Source organism: Tetranychus urticae, chromosome 2 (assembly GCF_039701765.1).
Source record: "Tetranychus urticae isolate SD_2017Ah chromosome 2, NJAU_TeUrti_SD_1.0, whole genome shotgun sequence".
NCBI classification, from domain to species: domain Eukaryota; kingdom Metazoa; phylum Arthropoda; class Arachnida; order Trombidiformes; family Tetranychidae; genus Tetranychus; species Tetranychus urticae.
The window spans coordinates 24,056,118-24,071,196 of NC_142959.1; the positions used below are offsets into that span (position 1 = coordinate 24,056,118).

Here is a 15,079-nt window from a genome sequence, read left to right on the forward strand (position 1 = left end):
CTTCATTTATCTTTTCACGACTGATAGCTAACCAGCCTGTTTAGCTAAAACATTTTGTTGGCATTTAAAGATGTTAATTCATCTCGCATATCATTGGAGATTTATGTTAACCTTCATGAATGTAATCAATGATTTGCATGATTCTTTTCATCTCATTTAAATGATTCACAAAACATCAGGCTAATGCAAATTCATTCTTGTTTAAATATGTGATGAAGTTTCTTGCCAAGCCTTGTGCTCGTAATCATTGTTGCATCAATCAAATATGAATTCAAATGAAAAGCAGTCTTCAAATTTGGGCCAATCAATGTTAGCCAAAGTTGAAAGAAAAATCTGTATCTCAGAATAAGGTAAAACTTGGAATTGCGTTTTGCTATAAATGAAAAGAATCAGTTTTTTATGATTACATGTAAACCCATTATGGGATCATCAATGTTGAACACAAAGGCTTGGAAATTTACCATCAATAATATCAATAGTCAGCTTTAATCAGTTTATTGTGTGAGTCTAAACCACTAGAGTCGAGTATTGAATGCATGGTAAAATTGATTTGTTACATTCGAAGGAATTTGATGAAGATAAGTTGATCACCATTAAACAATAGCTTTGAAAAATAGTATCATGATTATAACCAATTTATACCCGGAACAATCAATTACCTATTTGATCAGCTCAGGGAAACTGAAATTTTAAATTATAGCTTGATTGATCTACTAAATAGTTACAATAAATTTAAAATATTCACAATAATCAATTTGATTCGATAGACTCAAGAATTGTCAACTCAAATGCAACTCCTTATGGTAAATGTAGATGGCATTAGTTGTCCTTGATTTCGCAGCCTTTTTCAATTTCTCGATTGTAAATTTAATTTAGTTATCATAGTTGGCAAAGTTGATTTGAATCAGCCAAAACTTGACCTACTGACTAGAGACTAAGAATTCAGGTAAAATAATAAATAAAATTGAGTTATCATAAGATTTTCCACTAAAAAAGACATCAAGCTGAAATTAAATTTTGCTTAAATTTCAGACTCCTAGACTTAAATTTCTCCTATCCAAAAACTATTGATTATTGGAATTAACTAACTATTATTTTCCTTGTCCATGAACAGGCAAATGTTCATATTTCATTTTCTAACGTTCTTTAACGTTGTCTAACTTTCCTTTTCGGCTAACATTTAGAGTTTGATTCATTTTGAGCGATTTCATTCAGAAATTGCTTTGATTGAATTTAGAGACTTGTTAATAGATTCCGATAAAATTCAAATATGGAAGTCAAATTTTCAATGACCAATAATTAGACTGATACAGCACCTTGGAAAGAGTTAAGTTAATTGAATGCGTGTGAGATAAAATATACAATCAAAGAAAAGGGCGATTTACCACAAAAATGCAATTTTTAGTTGTAATTTTTAATTTTACAGATTCTTGGAAAGCTCACTTAAAATTGCGATTATAAACGGAAGCTTGTAAAAGATGATGTAAATCTGTTAAAAATGAGAGAAAAGAGAAAATTATTTAACATGATGAATAAACAAAGATAATGTTGAGCAAGTTAAATACTACGTAATTACAATAGTAATTAGAAAGTTGACAAATATTTGTGGTTAATAAACAGTAAAGTCAATTAAATTGGTTAACAAGGAATATTCATTGTTAATAATTAAACCATAAAACAATTCTTGTGGTAACCAACAATTACTTTTAACGTTTTGTTTGTCTCCTTAAACAAAATAACATTTTCATTCAACATTACGACAAAAGGAAATATTTTGAGACAATGTTGTGGTTTCAACTTCTCGAGTAGTATGAGAAGATGATTAGTTGACCGAGAATAAGATGAAGATGAAAAGGCTGATGATGATGAAGATGATGAAGAATGGTAACGGTGAGGATGGAGAACGACTAAGGCTTGAAATGCAATTTTGTGTGAAATTTTGTTGACTCTTGGTGGTTTTCTGGTCTTCTGACCTTCTTCATGCATCTTCACATGTTAGGAGCTTTATTTAACAGAGGATCCATCATCTGAAGCGTAAAACCATCAAATCAAGTAAACTTTAAACACAAAGTAGGATAATGTAGTGGAAGATGATCATCACCATCGTAATCAACAAAAACAATGATACTAATAACAGCAACGTTAAAGCTACAGGAAACTGGATATAAATTGTTCGGTCTCGAGAAAGTAAGCTTACACCATGGTAAAGAGCAACTTTTTTGGTAACATAAGAAGCAAAATATATAAATCTATCATTTTTTGTTATCCTTTAGCTGCACAAACGGGAATCTTCAAAAACTGACCAAAAACTTGACTTCTTGTTTCTTCTTTCCTTTTGTCTTTGTGGTTCTTTTTACTTGATGTATCCAAACACATAAACCAAAAGATAAGTTATTTGACGCATTATGTATGGTAGCCATCACAATCCAAAGCAATTGATTAATTACCAAGAAAATGGCGTTGAGAGGAGAAGGGCAAAAAAACGGCAAAGACTTGTGACCAACTTGAATAATTTACAAGTCAAAGTCTTTTCGCAAGGCAAAATCTTTAACCTCCTAATGTGTGGTCATTAGCATGTAGATCGTCTCATTTGCCTATCTCTGGTTTATTGGTTTTCCCTTTTAACTCAACACTTTACAGCCATTAAACGACGTTTTTCAAACTTTCGCCATCAAACATGGTCGTTACCCTTGTTATATCAGCATTCCTTTAACATGATAAGCACAATTAAATTACACCTTGTAAATGTATCAACTTTAAAATGGGGAGTTCTGCTTTGCTTTTCACTAATATCAGGCACAAATTGATTTCAAAATTTCAAGCCTATTAAAAAATAGAAAGGTGTATAATACGGTTAGATGACTAGTTAAATCAATTAAATAGATTAATTAAAATGCACAGTTTAAATTTTACAGAGTCGATAATGTGTTCACTTTGCTCAATTATAAACTGTTAAAAGCATGAAATGGAAACAAAAGGAAAAGCTATTCTTACCTCGGTAAAAGACTGTTTGATGAAAATGACCATTTCTGGTTGATGAATCTTACTGAATTTGATGTTTAGTTAATTGATTGATTAAGGGAAACACCATCAACAAGAGTTGTTGTCGGTAATGGTAAAATAGTTGTTAATAAATCAGGTTTAGCCGTTGAGTTGTATAAAGCTGGCAGACGATGATCATTATCCATGTGATATTGGTGCAGAAGTATAACAATGAGCGCGAAAAAGAAAAAGCTAAAGAGCAAACTAGTCACTTGCATAAAAACGGATCCCATTCGAGGGATAATTGGAAACATTTTGTCTCTTGGCTCCAATTCATCCAGCTCATAATCAGAGCTTCCTGATTCTGGATTAAGTTTCTTAGTCAACATTGTTAATATAAAAGTTAATCAAAAAACAAAAACAAAAAGGTTCAATAACAATTATGTTAAACAAAGGAAACCAATGGTTATTGGAAACAAGAAGAAAAGGTTAATGTTAAGGCTCACTAACTCGCCCTGGTTGTATAATGTTAAATAACAAACAGAGTTTATCAATGACTGATGACAATCAACAAGTAAGGATGAATCAAGTAAAGTAAAGCTTAATCATTTGATCAGCAAATTAATTCACAACGTTGAGCCGGAAAAGCGATTTGATGAAAGAAGTGTTGACTGTTAATCATCATGATTTGCTATTCCTTCAAACAACTGATCAATAATAATTTGTTGATCATTCCCAACAATTGATTAGAAAAGAGCTTTAACATGGATACAATTCAAGGTACATTAAGAATACATCTCTTCATTGCTTGATTAACCTTCACTTCACCAGACTTTCCATCTAAACCCAATTCAAGGTGTTGATAAACAATCCTTTAATTAACAATTTTGATTGTTTCCAGAAAATCAATTGAATGACATCTTAAAATTGAACCCAACAATATTGATAATCAATTTGAACCGTTAAATACTAGAAGCGCAATGATAGTAAAGTAAATTGACAACAAAAGGATTGAATGAATAAAAGGACAAATTGATTTGATTTCATTAATAAAAATTAAAGATGAGACAATTGACGTAATGGAAGATTTTTACCTGAAGAAGTCCAAATTATCGTTAAACAATAGCATTAAAAGAGTCGTCACGACCCTAATGAATGAAAGATAATGAATTGTCAATTCTTGGTCCGAGTTTAATGATCAACCAACTTGATTATTTTTCATAAGACTGATAGACCATTTGATTTAAACAGATTTTGAGTGATTTTGCTATTTGAATTGTTGATCATTTGTTTATTGTAAAAGCAAATCTGGCATGTTTTGTGATTAATTTCATTTTATTCAAATCATGATTGAATGATTTACAGGCCGAACCTTTGACTTTATCAAATCAAGGCGAAGTTTGTCAGATTTTAATCAAAAAATTGGTTGGTTTCACTCAAATTAAGTTTTCTAATTTTTTTGAGTTGAAATATTATAATATGTTTGAACTCGACGCTTAATTCAATCGGAAGTTCGGGTTACTAAACTTATAAAAATAGACTGAATTAACTAACTTATTTGATCTGTAAAAAGCAAAAAATGATTCAATGATTTAATTTTGGCTGATGGAAAAATCAAGGTTACAATCAATGAGGGAATCCATTGGTAAGTTTAAGGAGTGAAGAGAAAGTGAAGTTAATTGATTAGCTTCACATTAATGGGTTTTATTAAGTAACAGTTACAAAATGAGTGCAAATGACTTGTTAAATTGGTGTTATTCTGGTTCGAGCCAGTTGTTCAATAAGAGAAATAACTTTATCTCTTGAATCAGATTTTTCCAGCTCTTCCCTAACTCGAGCGACATTTGAATGATTCTCTTTATTGTTGAGCACATCTTCAACCCGAGTAAAAATGTCATATGTGTCGGACATAAAATATGTGGAAATTAACTCTTTAATTCATTTAAAGTTTGTGGCATATGAATTATAAGTCGATGTAGCGTAGTTGAAGATTATAAAGATTTATCAATCACCTTTATAAGTTCGATAAAATGTATGCTTTTTGATATTTCTATTTGATAATTCTATATCGGCGATGTATCGATTTTAGAAGCAACTAAATGATCAATTTCAGAATTCAGATATATCGTCGCGATAGAGAAGCCAAGTGTACAAGAAAGTCAGAATACAAATATTGAAGTGAAGAAAAATGTAAAAAGTCATTGAGAAGCGATATATTATTCTGAATTGAAACTTTATTTGTGATTTTGATAATAATACTTCGGTGATATAGAGATTTTAATGAATAGATATTTGAGATCTTGTGTCTGACTTATAGAAATTTTTAAAGAACATTATTTTTTGAATTTAGAAAAGATAAATATATGAAATTAAACAACAATTAGGATCAAGTAACGATAAATATTTGAAATTTAAACTTGTTAGACCATGATTTATCGGAGATTAATATGAAAAAAGACTGAAAGTATGAAAATAAATCGCTATATCGACTCTGTGTAATCTTATTTTGATTTGTTTCTGTTGCTTGTGCGGAGCGTTTGAGTGCTGTTGCGAGGGTTAGGTTTTTTGTTGGATGGCCCCGCTTTATTCTTGGTTGATTTTGGATCTTGAGAGTTCTTTGCACTGTCAACCAATGAGCCAACTGAGCTTTCATCCTCAAGAATAGGAATCGATGAAATATTCGGAACACTCTCTTTATCTATTGATGTTGTATTGCTTGAAGATGGAATGGCTGTATCAGTTGACCCAGGTTCTTCTTCATTGGTATTTTCTTCGTCTTGCTCGCTTAACAAAAAGTCACCTTGTAATTCCTCTGATGTATCGGCCATGTAGTATTGCATGTAACTTGCATATTTCCGACACGAATCAGATGCACCAATCATTAGATCAATGAGTTTCTTTTTCTCGGTGTAAACCTTCATCCAAAAAGGAGGGTTATCCAAAACATTTTGAATGTTATATCGAGGATAAAAGATTGGAAAATCTTTATACTTTTCTCGTAGATTTAGCTCTGCTTCAGTGTGTTTTTTTGTTTCACGATTATAAGCGAGAGTCTCACGGATGATTTTTTGATAGTCAGCGGATCTTTGCGCTTTTGCTGCTCTCAATGATTCGTCTGATAAATCTTGCTCACGGCATATCGCCCATATATCTGAACTCGTGTCATATATTTTTGACATTTTGTTTTCATCAACTTTGACCAATTCTTTGTTTCCCTTTTTAGAGATTCCAGTTGATGAAGCATTTTTTAGCTCTGCATGGGTGCAAGAAAGATACATCAGGTTTCTAAAAAATTCCAGAAAATTTTTGTTCTCTGCAGCTTGTTTCGTAACAATAGAAAATTCTACTGGCCAAGTATCACCGATAATGAGAAGCTGTAAAATAGTATAAAATATAAAATAATGATTAGATATATTGCCAATATATAATGTTAAAAATGAAACTTACGTCTCCAACAACTCGATATGACGGTTGTATATTGAAATAATAGCCTCCTGGTTGTGTTTTTAGCAATTTAATGCACATATCAGCGTATATAAATGCTGAAAATGATAATTTAAGGCCGAAATATAAGACCTGTCTAGCTCCCATATCCTCAAGTTTTTCAACCTCTATTTCACCGATAAAATCATCTAAACTTGGCCCAAACTGTTGAGCTTTTTTCTTCAAGTCAGCTTGAATCTTTGAAAACTTGTCATGAGCCATATATCGAGTAGCTACTTGTTTCTCAATTAACTCCGCAAATTTATCTGTATCCTCTGTATTAGCGACGAATTTAGATTCGTCCTGTTTCTGGATATATCGGCGATATAGAAAGTAAATTAAATTAGTATTAAATCTTATAAAACTCTAAAGAGAATAAAATGAAGATAAAAGATTACCTTATCTGTAGCGGCGCCAGAAGTCTTTCTTTTTTTCCTTCGTGGTTGAATTTCCTAGATAAAGAAAAATTTTGATTATCTAATCAAAGATAAAGCGGCGACATAAAAAACTTACCTCATCAGAAAGCTCAGTTTCTGTTTCATATTCATCAAAGAAGCGTTTAAATTGAAATCCCATTATTTCTGCCAAGGTGTATCCATTATTGTCACGGTTGACTTCAGAGATACTTTTTACTTGATGTTGTATTCCTTCATAAAGCGGCGATTGTTTCAAATCTTCAAAATTTTTTTCGGTGAGTATAGCGATCCCATAGAAGAAAAAATTCGGCGTTTTAACTTTAACTGAAACCTTTTTTTCCATTTTCACTAATTTATAAAGCTTGTTATGGTTTTTAACATCAATATATCGACTTTTTAAACAAGTATAAGATCCATTTTTAAAGGAAATAAGAAAATAATAAGGGTCGGAAGAAGCCATTATTAACAATTGAAGTGAAGTGATACAAGGGGAAAATAGAAGTGAAGTGAAAAAAATTATTCTCACATGTTCTTTATCTCGTTTCTATGGTAACGTCCTGCAGGTGGCAGCACATATACTTTTGTGTCCGCTGTATGTCGGCAACATATTTATCGAGAGTATTGTATATGGGATATATCGGCGATGTGTCGAAAGAGACGTGGACAAAAAAGAAATGCAAATATCTGTAACACCGGCGCTGTATTAAAGAAAAGATGTCGATCTAATCCATGCAACATCAACATTACAGAATCGATTAACAATGAAAGTTTGCAAGAAGATTCGAATAATAACGACTCATTAAGCCAAGTTGAATTGCAAACAATCAATGACACATCACCGGCATATCGAACGAAACGAGATATTGCTCATTTATTCTTATTAAAGATCTGCAAGAACATTTCGAACGCTACATTTGTATCGATTTTATCGATTTTGCGGACATACAACGAAAATATTCCTAATACATTACATAAGTGTTATCAAGTCATGCAAAATGAGAAGCTTAATAATCTCTACTATTTGGAATGCGAATGTGGAAGGTTCATCGGTGGTATATCACAGGATCAAATGAAAGACTTTCTTTTCCTTGATTGCAGATGTGGAAAGTCTGTAAATGTTCGAAACCAAGTGAAGAACGAACGCTTCATGATTAAGCTGCCAATCAAAGAACAGATTGAAATGATACTTCGCTGCTATAGTAATTTTATTATATCATCAAATAGAAGCCAATCTAGCAGCATAAAAGACATTATTGATGGAAAAATAATAAAAAACGTAAAGAATAGATATAGCGATGCAATAACGGTAACCGCTGCTACTGATGGAGTTTGTCTTCCGCATAAGACACTCAAAAGTTTGTGGCCGATAATGTTTTATATTAATGAGCTTCACGCTGATGTGAGGTATAAAAATCCAATTGTCTGTTATTTATGGTATGGCAGAAGTAAACCTAAAGTGGAGTTTTTTCTAGAAAACTTCATCGAAGATATAGCAAGACTTAATGAAAATGGCATTGAGATACAGCATATCAATGGTACACAAACAAACTCTAAAGTCTTTTTGTGTGGATTTATCGCCGACACACCAGCAAAATCTTGGTTAATGGGAATGAAAAATCATAACGCGATCATGGGATGTCCAAAATGTATCACGCAGAGTCTACAGCTTGATTCACCGATACATAGATACTATCCATTCATTCCTTTCAATCGCATCAGGAAAAGAAATCATGCAAATTTCTCATCAATTGCTAACACTGTCTCAATCAGGCCGCTGTATCAACGGCATAGCAAAAAAATCACCATTAACTTGTGTTGAAGGATTTGACATGATTGAAAGTTTTCCTGTTGATTTAATGCATACGGTAGATGAAGGCGTATGTAAAACATTGGTAAATTTACTTTTCTTTTGCGACGATGTAGCGAATAATTTAAGCTTAAAAAGGTTTTGAGCGAGTATTCAAGAGCGCTTAATCAAAATTAAACCACCGACAGAATTCCATGAAGCGCCCAAGAGACTTTCTGATTGGAAACAATGGAAAGCTAAAGACTTCCATATGTTCATTTTATATTATTTACCTGTTGTTGCTCGTGACTTCATGTCTGCAAAAGTAGTTGAAATGATTTACACATTTGTGGACGCTATACGGAAAGCAAATCGTAGAGTGATAAGCGATTGTGATATAGCATCGATAAAGAAAAATCTAAACTATTTCAGTGAAATTTTTTCCTCAATTTTCTCTAATAGATTCTTGACAATCAATTTTCATTTATTGCATACGATTTCAGATTCGATAAAGAATTATGGCCCACCAACTTTTTACTCAGCTTACAACCCAGAAACTTTTTATGGATTTCTCAAGAGAAAACAGCATTCATTTTATCGTGTTTCAAGTCAGATAATGAACAACATAAGCATGAGATTGAGTCTGATTGATTTTCTCGATAAAAATTCATTAAACCTTAACGGCGAAATAGCAGAACTTTACACAAGTTTGACTGGGATCAAGCGCTCCGAAAATTTTTGGATAGTAACAGGTTCAAGTAAACAGCATGTACCGACGATATATCGACGTTTCTTCACTCAGTTCCAAGATAAAGAACTTAAAACGTATCGAAATTTAAAACATGGTAGTACTTTATATCGAAGCTATATCGGTACTACATCGATAAAAACCGAAGATTGTTACATTAAATTTCGTGACAATAACTGTATTAGATTTGGAAAAATTTTATGTATCGTTGATATAGAAACTAAATTAATCAAAGTTTTAGTACAAATCCTGAGAGTATCGGAGATAAAATATAAGAATTCCAAAACAGGTCAGAGTTGTACTTTAAAAGGTTTCAATAAGATTGGCGCAATCAGCCCAAGTCATCGACTGATCGATGCCACAGAAATATCTGAAAAACTACTTTATATCGGACCTACATCATGTAACTACTGTCGTGGTGTATTAATCGATATTGTATCATTTCCATTTTGAAACGCTGTATCGACCCAACATCTTTCTTTTTTTCTTATTGACAAAACTCAATGATCAAAGCTAGATGCATCTATTACTAAAAAACATAAACCTGCGATTTATCTTTCATGTAAAAATTTTCAATCAATAAAAAAGCAATTTGAATATTCTACAGCATTTGAAAATATTTTAAATCTATCATCAATCGGCCATTAAGAAAAGAAACTAAAGATCTGTATTAATTTCTAAGATTGTATTACGAATCTTGTCTTTGAACGAAGAATATCTATATCGGTTATAAGTATTCCATATCATTTATTCTTTCCTTCAAGTGCGACACACATCTTATTTTTACTCGGGAATGGCTTTCAGTAACTTCTCATCACTAAATTCATGCAAGTTCAACCTCACACCTAAACCAAGATCAGCTATTCGTTGTGCATTATCTAGTTGGTCACCGAATTGAGGAATGACTATCAATGGTTTACCAACAACTAGCCCTTCAATCAGCGAATTGGTTCCTCCATGAGTTATGAATCAGATTATCAATTGGGATTATTAAAATATTTTCATTCTTTCGCTGCGTTTCCTCAATTGAGACAAGAATCAATTTCATTTGTATTAACAACTGAGGCCAATGATTGGCTATAAACAAACATGGAAATCAATTCTGGAAAGTTTCAAAAAGAGTAAAGTGAGAAAAATTTTCGAGTTAAGAGTTGGCACTTTGCTTTATTGTGTTTGTTGTGTTATACAAGATTAGGAAAAATATTCACGTTCCATGAACATAAAGTAACATGTGATTGAAACATGGAAGTTAATCTTCGAAATTTAATCGATTTATTCGAATTAATAGATTCTAATCATTAATATAAAAAAATTTCATATTTTTTAATGCAATATGTTTTAATTTAATAAATTCTGGTGGCATTGAGTTAAAACAAAATTATTGTAAATTGAAATACATTGTGTTAATATTCAAAGTGATTTATTTCGAGCCAGTTGTTCAATGAGCGAGATAACTTTATCTCTTGAATCAGATTTTTTCAGCTCTTCACTCACTCTAGCAACATTTGAATGAATCTCTTTATTGTTGAGCACATCTTCAATGGCTTTCAGTAACTTCTCATCACTAAATTCATGCAAGTTTAACCTCACACCTAAACCAAGATCAGCTATTCGTTGTGCATTATCTAGTTGGTCACCGAATTGAGGAATGACTATTAATGGTTTACCAACAGCTAGTCCTTCAATCAAAGAATTGGTTCCTCCATGAGTTATGAATAGATCCACTTTGGGTAAAAGAGCAAGTTGATTGATAAATTTGTCTCCCCACATGTTATCGTGCAGTTTTATTGAATCACCATTAATGCCAGTCGACACGATGAAACGATGAGGTGAGTTAGCCAATGGGTTTAATATCATGGTTAGTAATTCAGTTACAGATGAAGCCAGTGATCCCATTGAGACATAAATCAATTTTCCTGGTTTATCTTTAAGTTTCTCTGGTATTTCAAAGTTCGCTGTTTCTGGTGCTCGAATGGATGAGTCAAGACGAACCCAGTTTTCTTTTGGTGGACCCAATTCATGATAATCCAATGGACCAGGGAAAATGTAAATTCCTAGCTGCTTTGCATAAAGCTGTGATTTGAATTCAACATCAAACAATGTGTACAATTCCTTTGCTTTTACTTCAAAATTCTTTTCAAACTCTTCCTTCAACTCACGGTACTCAGACCAAAGTTCAGGTGGATCATGTACTGAATATCCAGAGCCTGCTGGCGGACCACTATACAGATCAAGCGGTGATGACGATATAATAGGAATCGCTGGACATGAAGCTTTGACCATCCAAGGCATAGACAAAAGATAATCAGCTAAACAGACATCAGGCTTTATCTTCTCAATGATGTTCAACATTGCACAGTTCTCACCTTTAGCAGATTCAAATATGAAAGCACACACCTCATCATCACCGGACCCAGGTTTCACAGACTCCTTCAAAATGTCCAAACTTGAAAGTCTACGAGTCTTCTCAAACTGTTTTTCAAATACTTCAGTAAGATTGGGTGGCATTCCAGTCTTCATGGGATAATTTTTATCATTATATTCACACAATGAGATGTAATGAAATCCATTCTTTTCAATAGTTTTCTTGTATTCATCAAAATAGGCATAGTAAACTTGGTGACCGCGTTTACGAAGAAGCGAACCAATTCCAATGCATGCATTCAAATGGCCAATGCTGAGAAAATAGAGGAAAAATTTAATAGACGAATAAATTAATCAAAGACTTAGCATTTACTTACCCAATCATTGAAGTTATCAAAACTTTTAATGAACTTTTTTCTTCCATTTTCGTTTGATTTCACCCGAATACAACTGAATAAAATGAAAAATAAGTCTTATATAGTTGATATAAAACTAAGCCAAACGCCTAAAAACTAGGCGCTTAAAGATTAAGCAAAAAAATACTAATCCTATCGCAGGGATAATAATTTGGATTAGATAAATTTCAGGGTTTTTAGTTAGAAATGAAATAAACTATGTTATACAATGTTACAGAAACAGTCCAAAGTCGCAAGAGGAGGCTTTATTTCAACGCCGAAAAATATATAAGATATGAAAATATAAGATAAAAATATAAGCTTCTTGTAAATAAGCAGAAAATTTTATTTCCCGAAGTAAGTGCAATTTCTAGCTGGTCATCTTAAGATAAACCACAAAAAATGAGTTGATGAAAATCTGGCTCAACTACTATAAAAAAGTCGTTTGAAATCTCAAATTTGACCTCGATTTTCCCGAAATTTTTTAAAGAAATTCGTTAATAGCACTAATGGACTCAGTTTTTATGCTTATTGAAAACAAAAAAAGTCCCAGGGTCCCATTTTTTAGCAGAATCAATTCAGCTTAATTGTTCCTGAATGAGAAGATACCCAATGAACACAAAGTTTTTAGAAATAAGTCAAGATCAGGTAAAGTAAATAATAATGACGGCACAAGATCATGGATGATTCTTGACTTGGAAAATCTCAATCGAATGTTGAATCTTTAATTCATACGAATCGAGAATCTAGTAAAATCACTTATAATCACAGAAAAAACTTAATTTGAATTTTTTGTTTGTCAGATAAGATCGCTTTTACCTTTTCCTACTTTGCAAGAAATAAACCTTAACACCCTTTATTAACCTCATTAACCTCACAGTAATGGATTTTATTAAGTAACAGTTACAAAATGAGTGCAAATGACTTGTTAAATTGGTGATATTCAGGTTCGAGCAAGTTTTTCGCTAAGCGTAACAACTTTTTCTTTTGAATCAGATTTTTTCAGCTCTTCCCTCACTCGAGCGACATTTAAATGATTCTCTTTATTATTGAGCACATCTTCAATGGCTTTTAGTAACTTCTCATCACTAAATTCATGCAAGTTTATCCTTACGCCTAAGCAAAGATCAACTATCCGCTGAGCATTATCTAGTTGATCACCGAATTGCGGAATAACTAGCAATGGTTTACCAGATACAAAAGATAAAGTTGTTACGCTTATTGAAAAACTTGCTCGAAACAAAAGACTTTGAATTCCAATCCATGCAATATATAAAGTTATAACCTCAAATTTTTGTGTAAAAATTGTAACTGCACGGAAAGGATTTTGTTCAAACCAGAAAAAAGCAGCTCCAACGAAAAAATTTATACGAAAGCCCTGATTATACTTCATACCCTAAGAAATAGGAAGCCTAACTTCAGAGTTCAGATTTACAAGAAATGCACCACAATTTTTCTTGAAGGCAAAATTCAGAATCTGTATTGAATGACTTTGTATGAGGGGAAAAAACTTTTTTGTTGTTCAAGTTGATGCTTGTATGTTGGACCATAATTTTATGTAAAACTTTGTCTTTCGTGTTAACAGTTTGGTAAGGAAATCTGGTACCTCAACTGCCCAAAAATGATCTATCAATATCGCTAAGCTACAAGAAATAATAATTGAAAATTGTGTTTAATTGTCAAGCTAAGCTTTAATTGAAAGTGTTGATATGTTTTTGCAGAGTTTCAACTCATGCCTTTAAGGGCTTAGGAAATATATGACATAACATTAAATATTAAACATTAATACAACAGTCTTTAAATGTCATACCAATATTTGCCCAATTGTCTCATGAATTTTACAATATGTTTGTGGTGTGTTGTGTTTTTTTGTGAAAAAACTCATCTAAACACTAGCATTAAATTTTCAAATGAAATCGCAAGATTAATTGTCTGAGCGTAGTTATAAAATGTTTTGCAAGTTCATCAGTCTCACTAGAAATATAAATAATAATACATAACTGATTTATGCTTTTTAATCTCTAGGTTAGCCATTGAATCTGAATTTCTCAGAAAAATTTTTTTGCATTTCAATTGCAATCGTCAGACATGAGTATTGTTTTTGAAGATATTTTAATTGACGTGTTTTGTTTCTTGATTTATGACTAACACGTTTTTTTGTTTTTTAATTAAGTTTATTCAGCAAAGAGTAATGAAGTCAATACAAATATTCAAATCAAGTGTTTGAATCATCAGTTGAGAGCTACAATAACTGTAAAATTGTTCATATTTACCATTTTATAAAAGTTTGATAAAACTTTCATTATGTTTTAATGGACCGGATAAAGGAGGCTCTTGGATGCTGGGCCAACCAACTTTTCATCTGGATAATGTCGAAGGAATAATGTTTCACAGAGAAACTTAATCTACTCTTTTTCATTCCAAATAAAATGCGCATCAGTATTTATTAATATTATGATACTTCATTATTATCATCGAATTGACCGAATAATTGGCAAACCGCAACTCGATTCAAGCCTCACCTTGAAGCTAGCACACAAATTAAATTTTCTAACATTGCTCATTGCAAAGAAAGTTTCAGGTAAAGGAAATTGATTTGTTCGACTGACTTGAAGTTCGCTTGTAAATGAAGCAACCAAAGACAATTTTCAATCACTGTTTCTTGCAGCTTATCCATATTGATAGTTCACCTTTTGGGCAGTTGAGGTACCAGATTTCCTTACCAAAAATGTAATTGAACTCACACTTTTGTTATTGATAACTGTTGCTGTTGGATTGAGGACAATCTTTCCATAGAACACATTTACCAATGTTGCTTTCAAAATATCCCAAAATATCAAGAATCAGTCAAGAATTCACATTTTTCATTCTTATTCCATATATTTCCTCAGCCCTTAAAGGCATG

The 15,079-nt window shown here is 32.2% G+C and overlaps 2 protein-coding genes and 1 long non-coding RNA gene across 3 annotated transcripts; all 3 read right to left on the bottom strand.

The window, feature by feature from the left end:
* Positions 1 to 1,263: 1,263 nt before the first annotated feature.
* On the bottom strand, positions 1,264 to 4,856 carry LOC112539440 (uncharacterized). The gene is made up of 2 exons (XR_003083288.2): positions 2,995 to 4,856; positions 1,264 to 2,823 (listed from the first exon to the last, which is right to left on the bottom strand). It is a non-coding gene; the product is annotated as an uncharacterized LOC112539440 (long non-coding RNA).
* A 627-nt stretch (positions 4,857 to 5,483) lies between these two features.
* LOC149094171 (uncharacterized) lies at positions 5,484 to 7,365 on the bottom strand. Its single transcript, XM_089267429.1, has 4 exons — positions 6,979 to 7,365; positions 6,864 to 6,917; positions 6,430 to 6,774; positions 5,484 to 6,356 (listed from the first exon to the last, which is right to left on the bottom strand). Exons 1-4 carry the CDS (start codon positions 7,339 to 7,341, stop codon positions 5,484 to 5,486), a joined length of 1,635 nt encoding a protein of 544 aa, XP_089123555.1. The 5' UTR covers positions 7,342 to 7,365.
* A 3,460-nt stretch (positions 7,366 to 10,825) lies between these two features.
* On the bottom strand, positions 10,826 to 12,203 carry LOC107367426 (uncharacterized UDP-glucosyltransferase YdhE-like). Its single transcript, NM_001323152.1, is given in 2 exon segments — positions 10,826 to 12,092; positions 12,157 to 12,203. Coding segments are annotated over 2 exon segments (1,314 nt in total).
* Positions 12,204 to 15,079: the final 2,876 nt, after the last annotated feature.

Coding starts and splice junctions, on each gene's coding strand:
- LOC149094171 (XM_089267429.1), bottom strand. CDS start 7,341: ATGGCTTCTTCCGACCCTTATTATTTTCTTATTTCCTTTAAAAATGGA. Junction 6,918..6,978: donor AAACTGAGCTTTCTGATGAG/GTAAGTTTTTTA, acceptor TTCTTTATCTAG/GAAATTCAACCACGAAGGAA. Junction 6,775..6,863: donor CTGGCGCCGCTACAGATAAG/GTAATCTTTTAT, acceptor CGATATATCCAG/AAACAGGACGAATCTAAATT.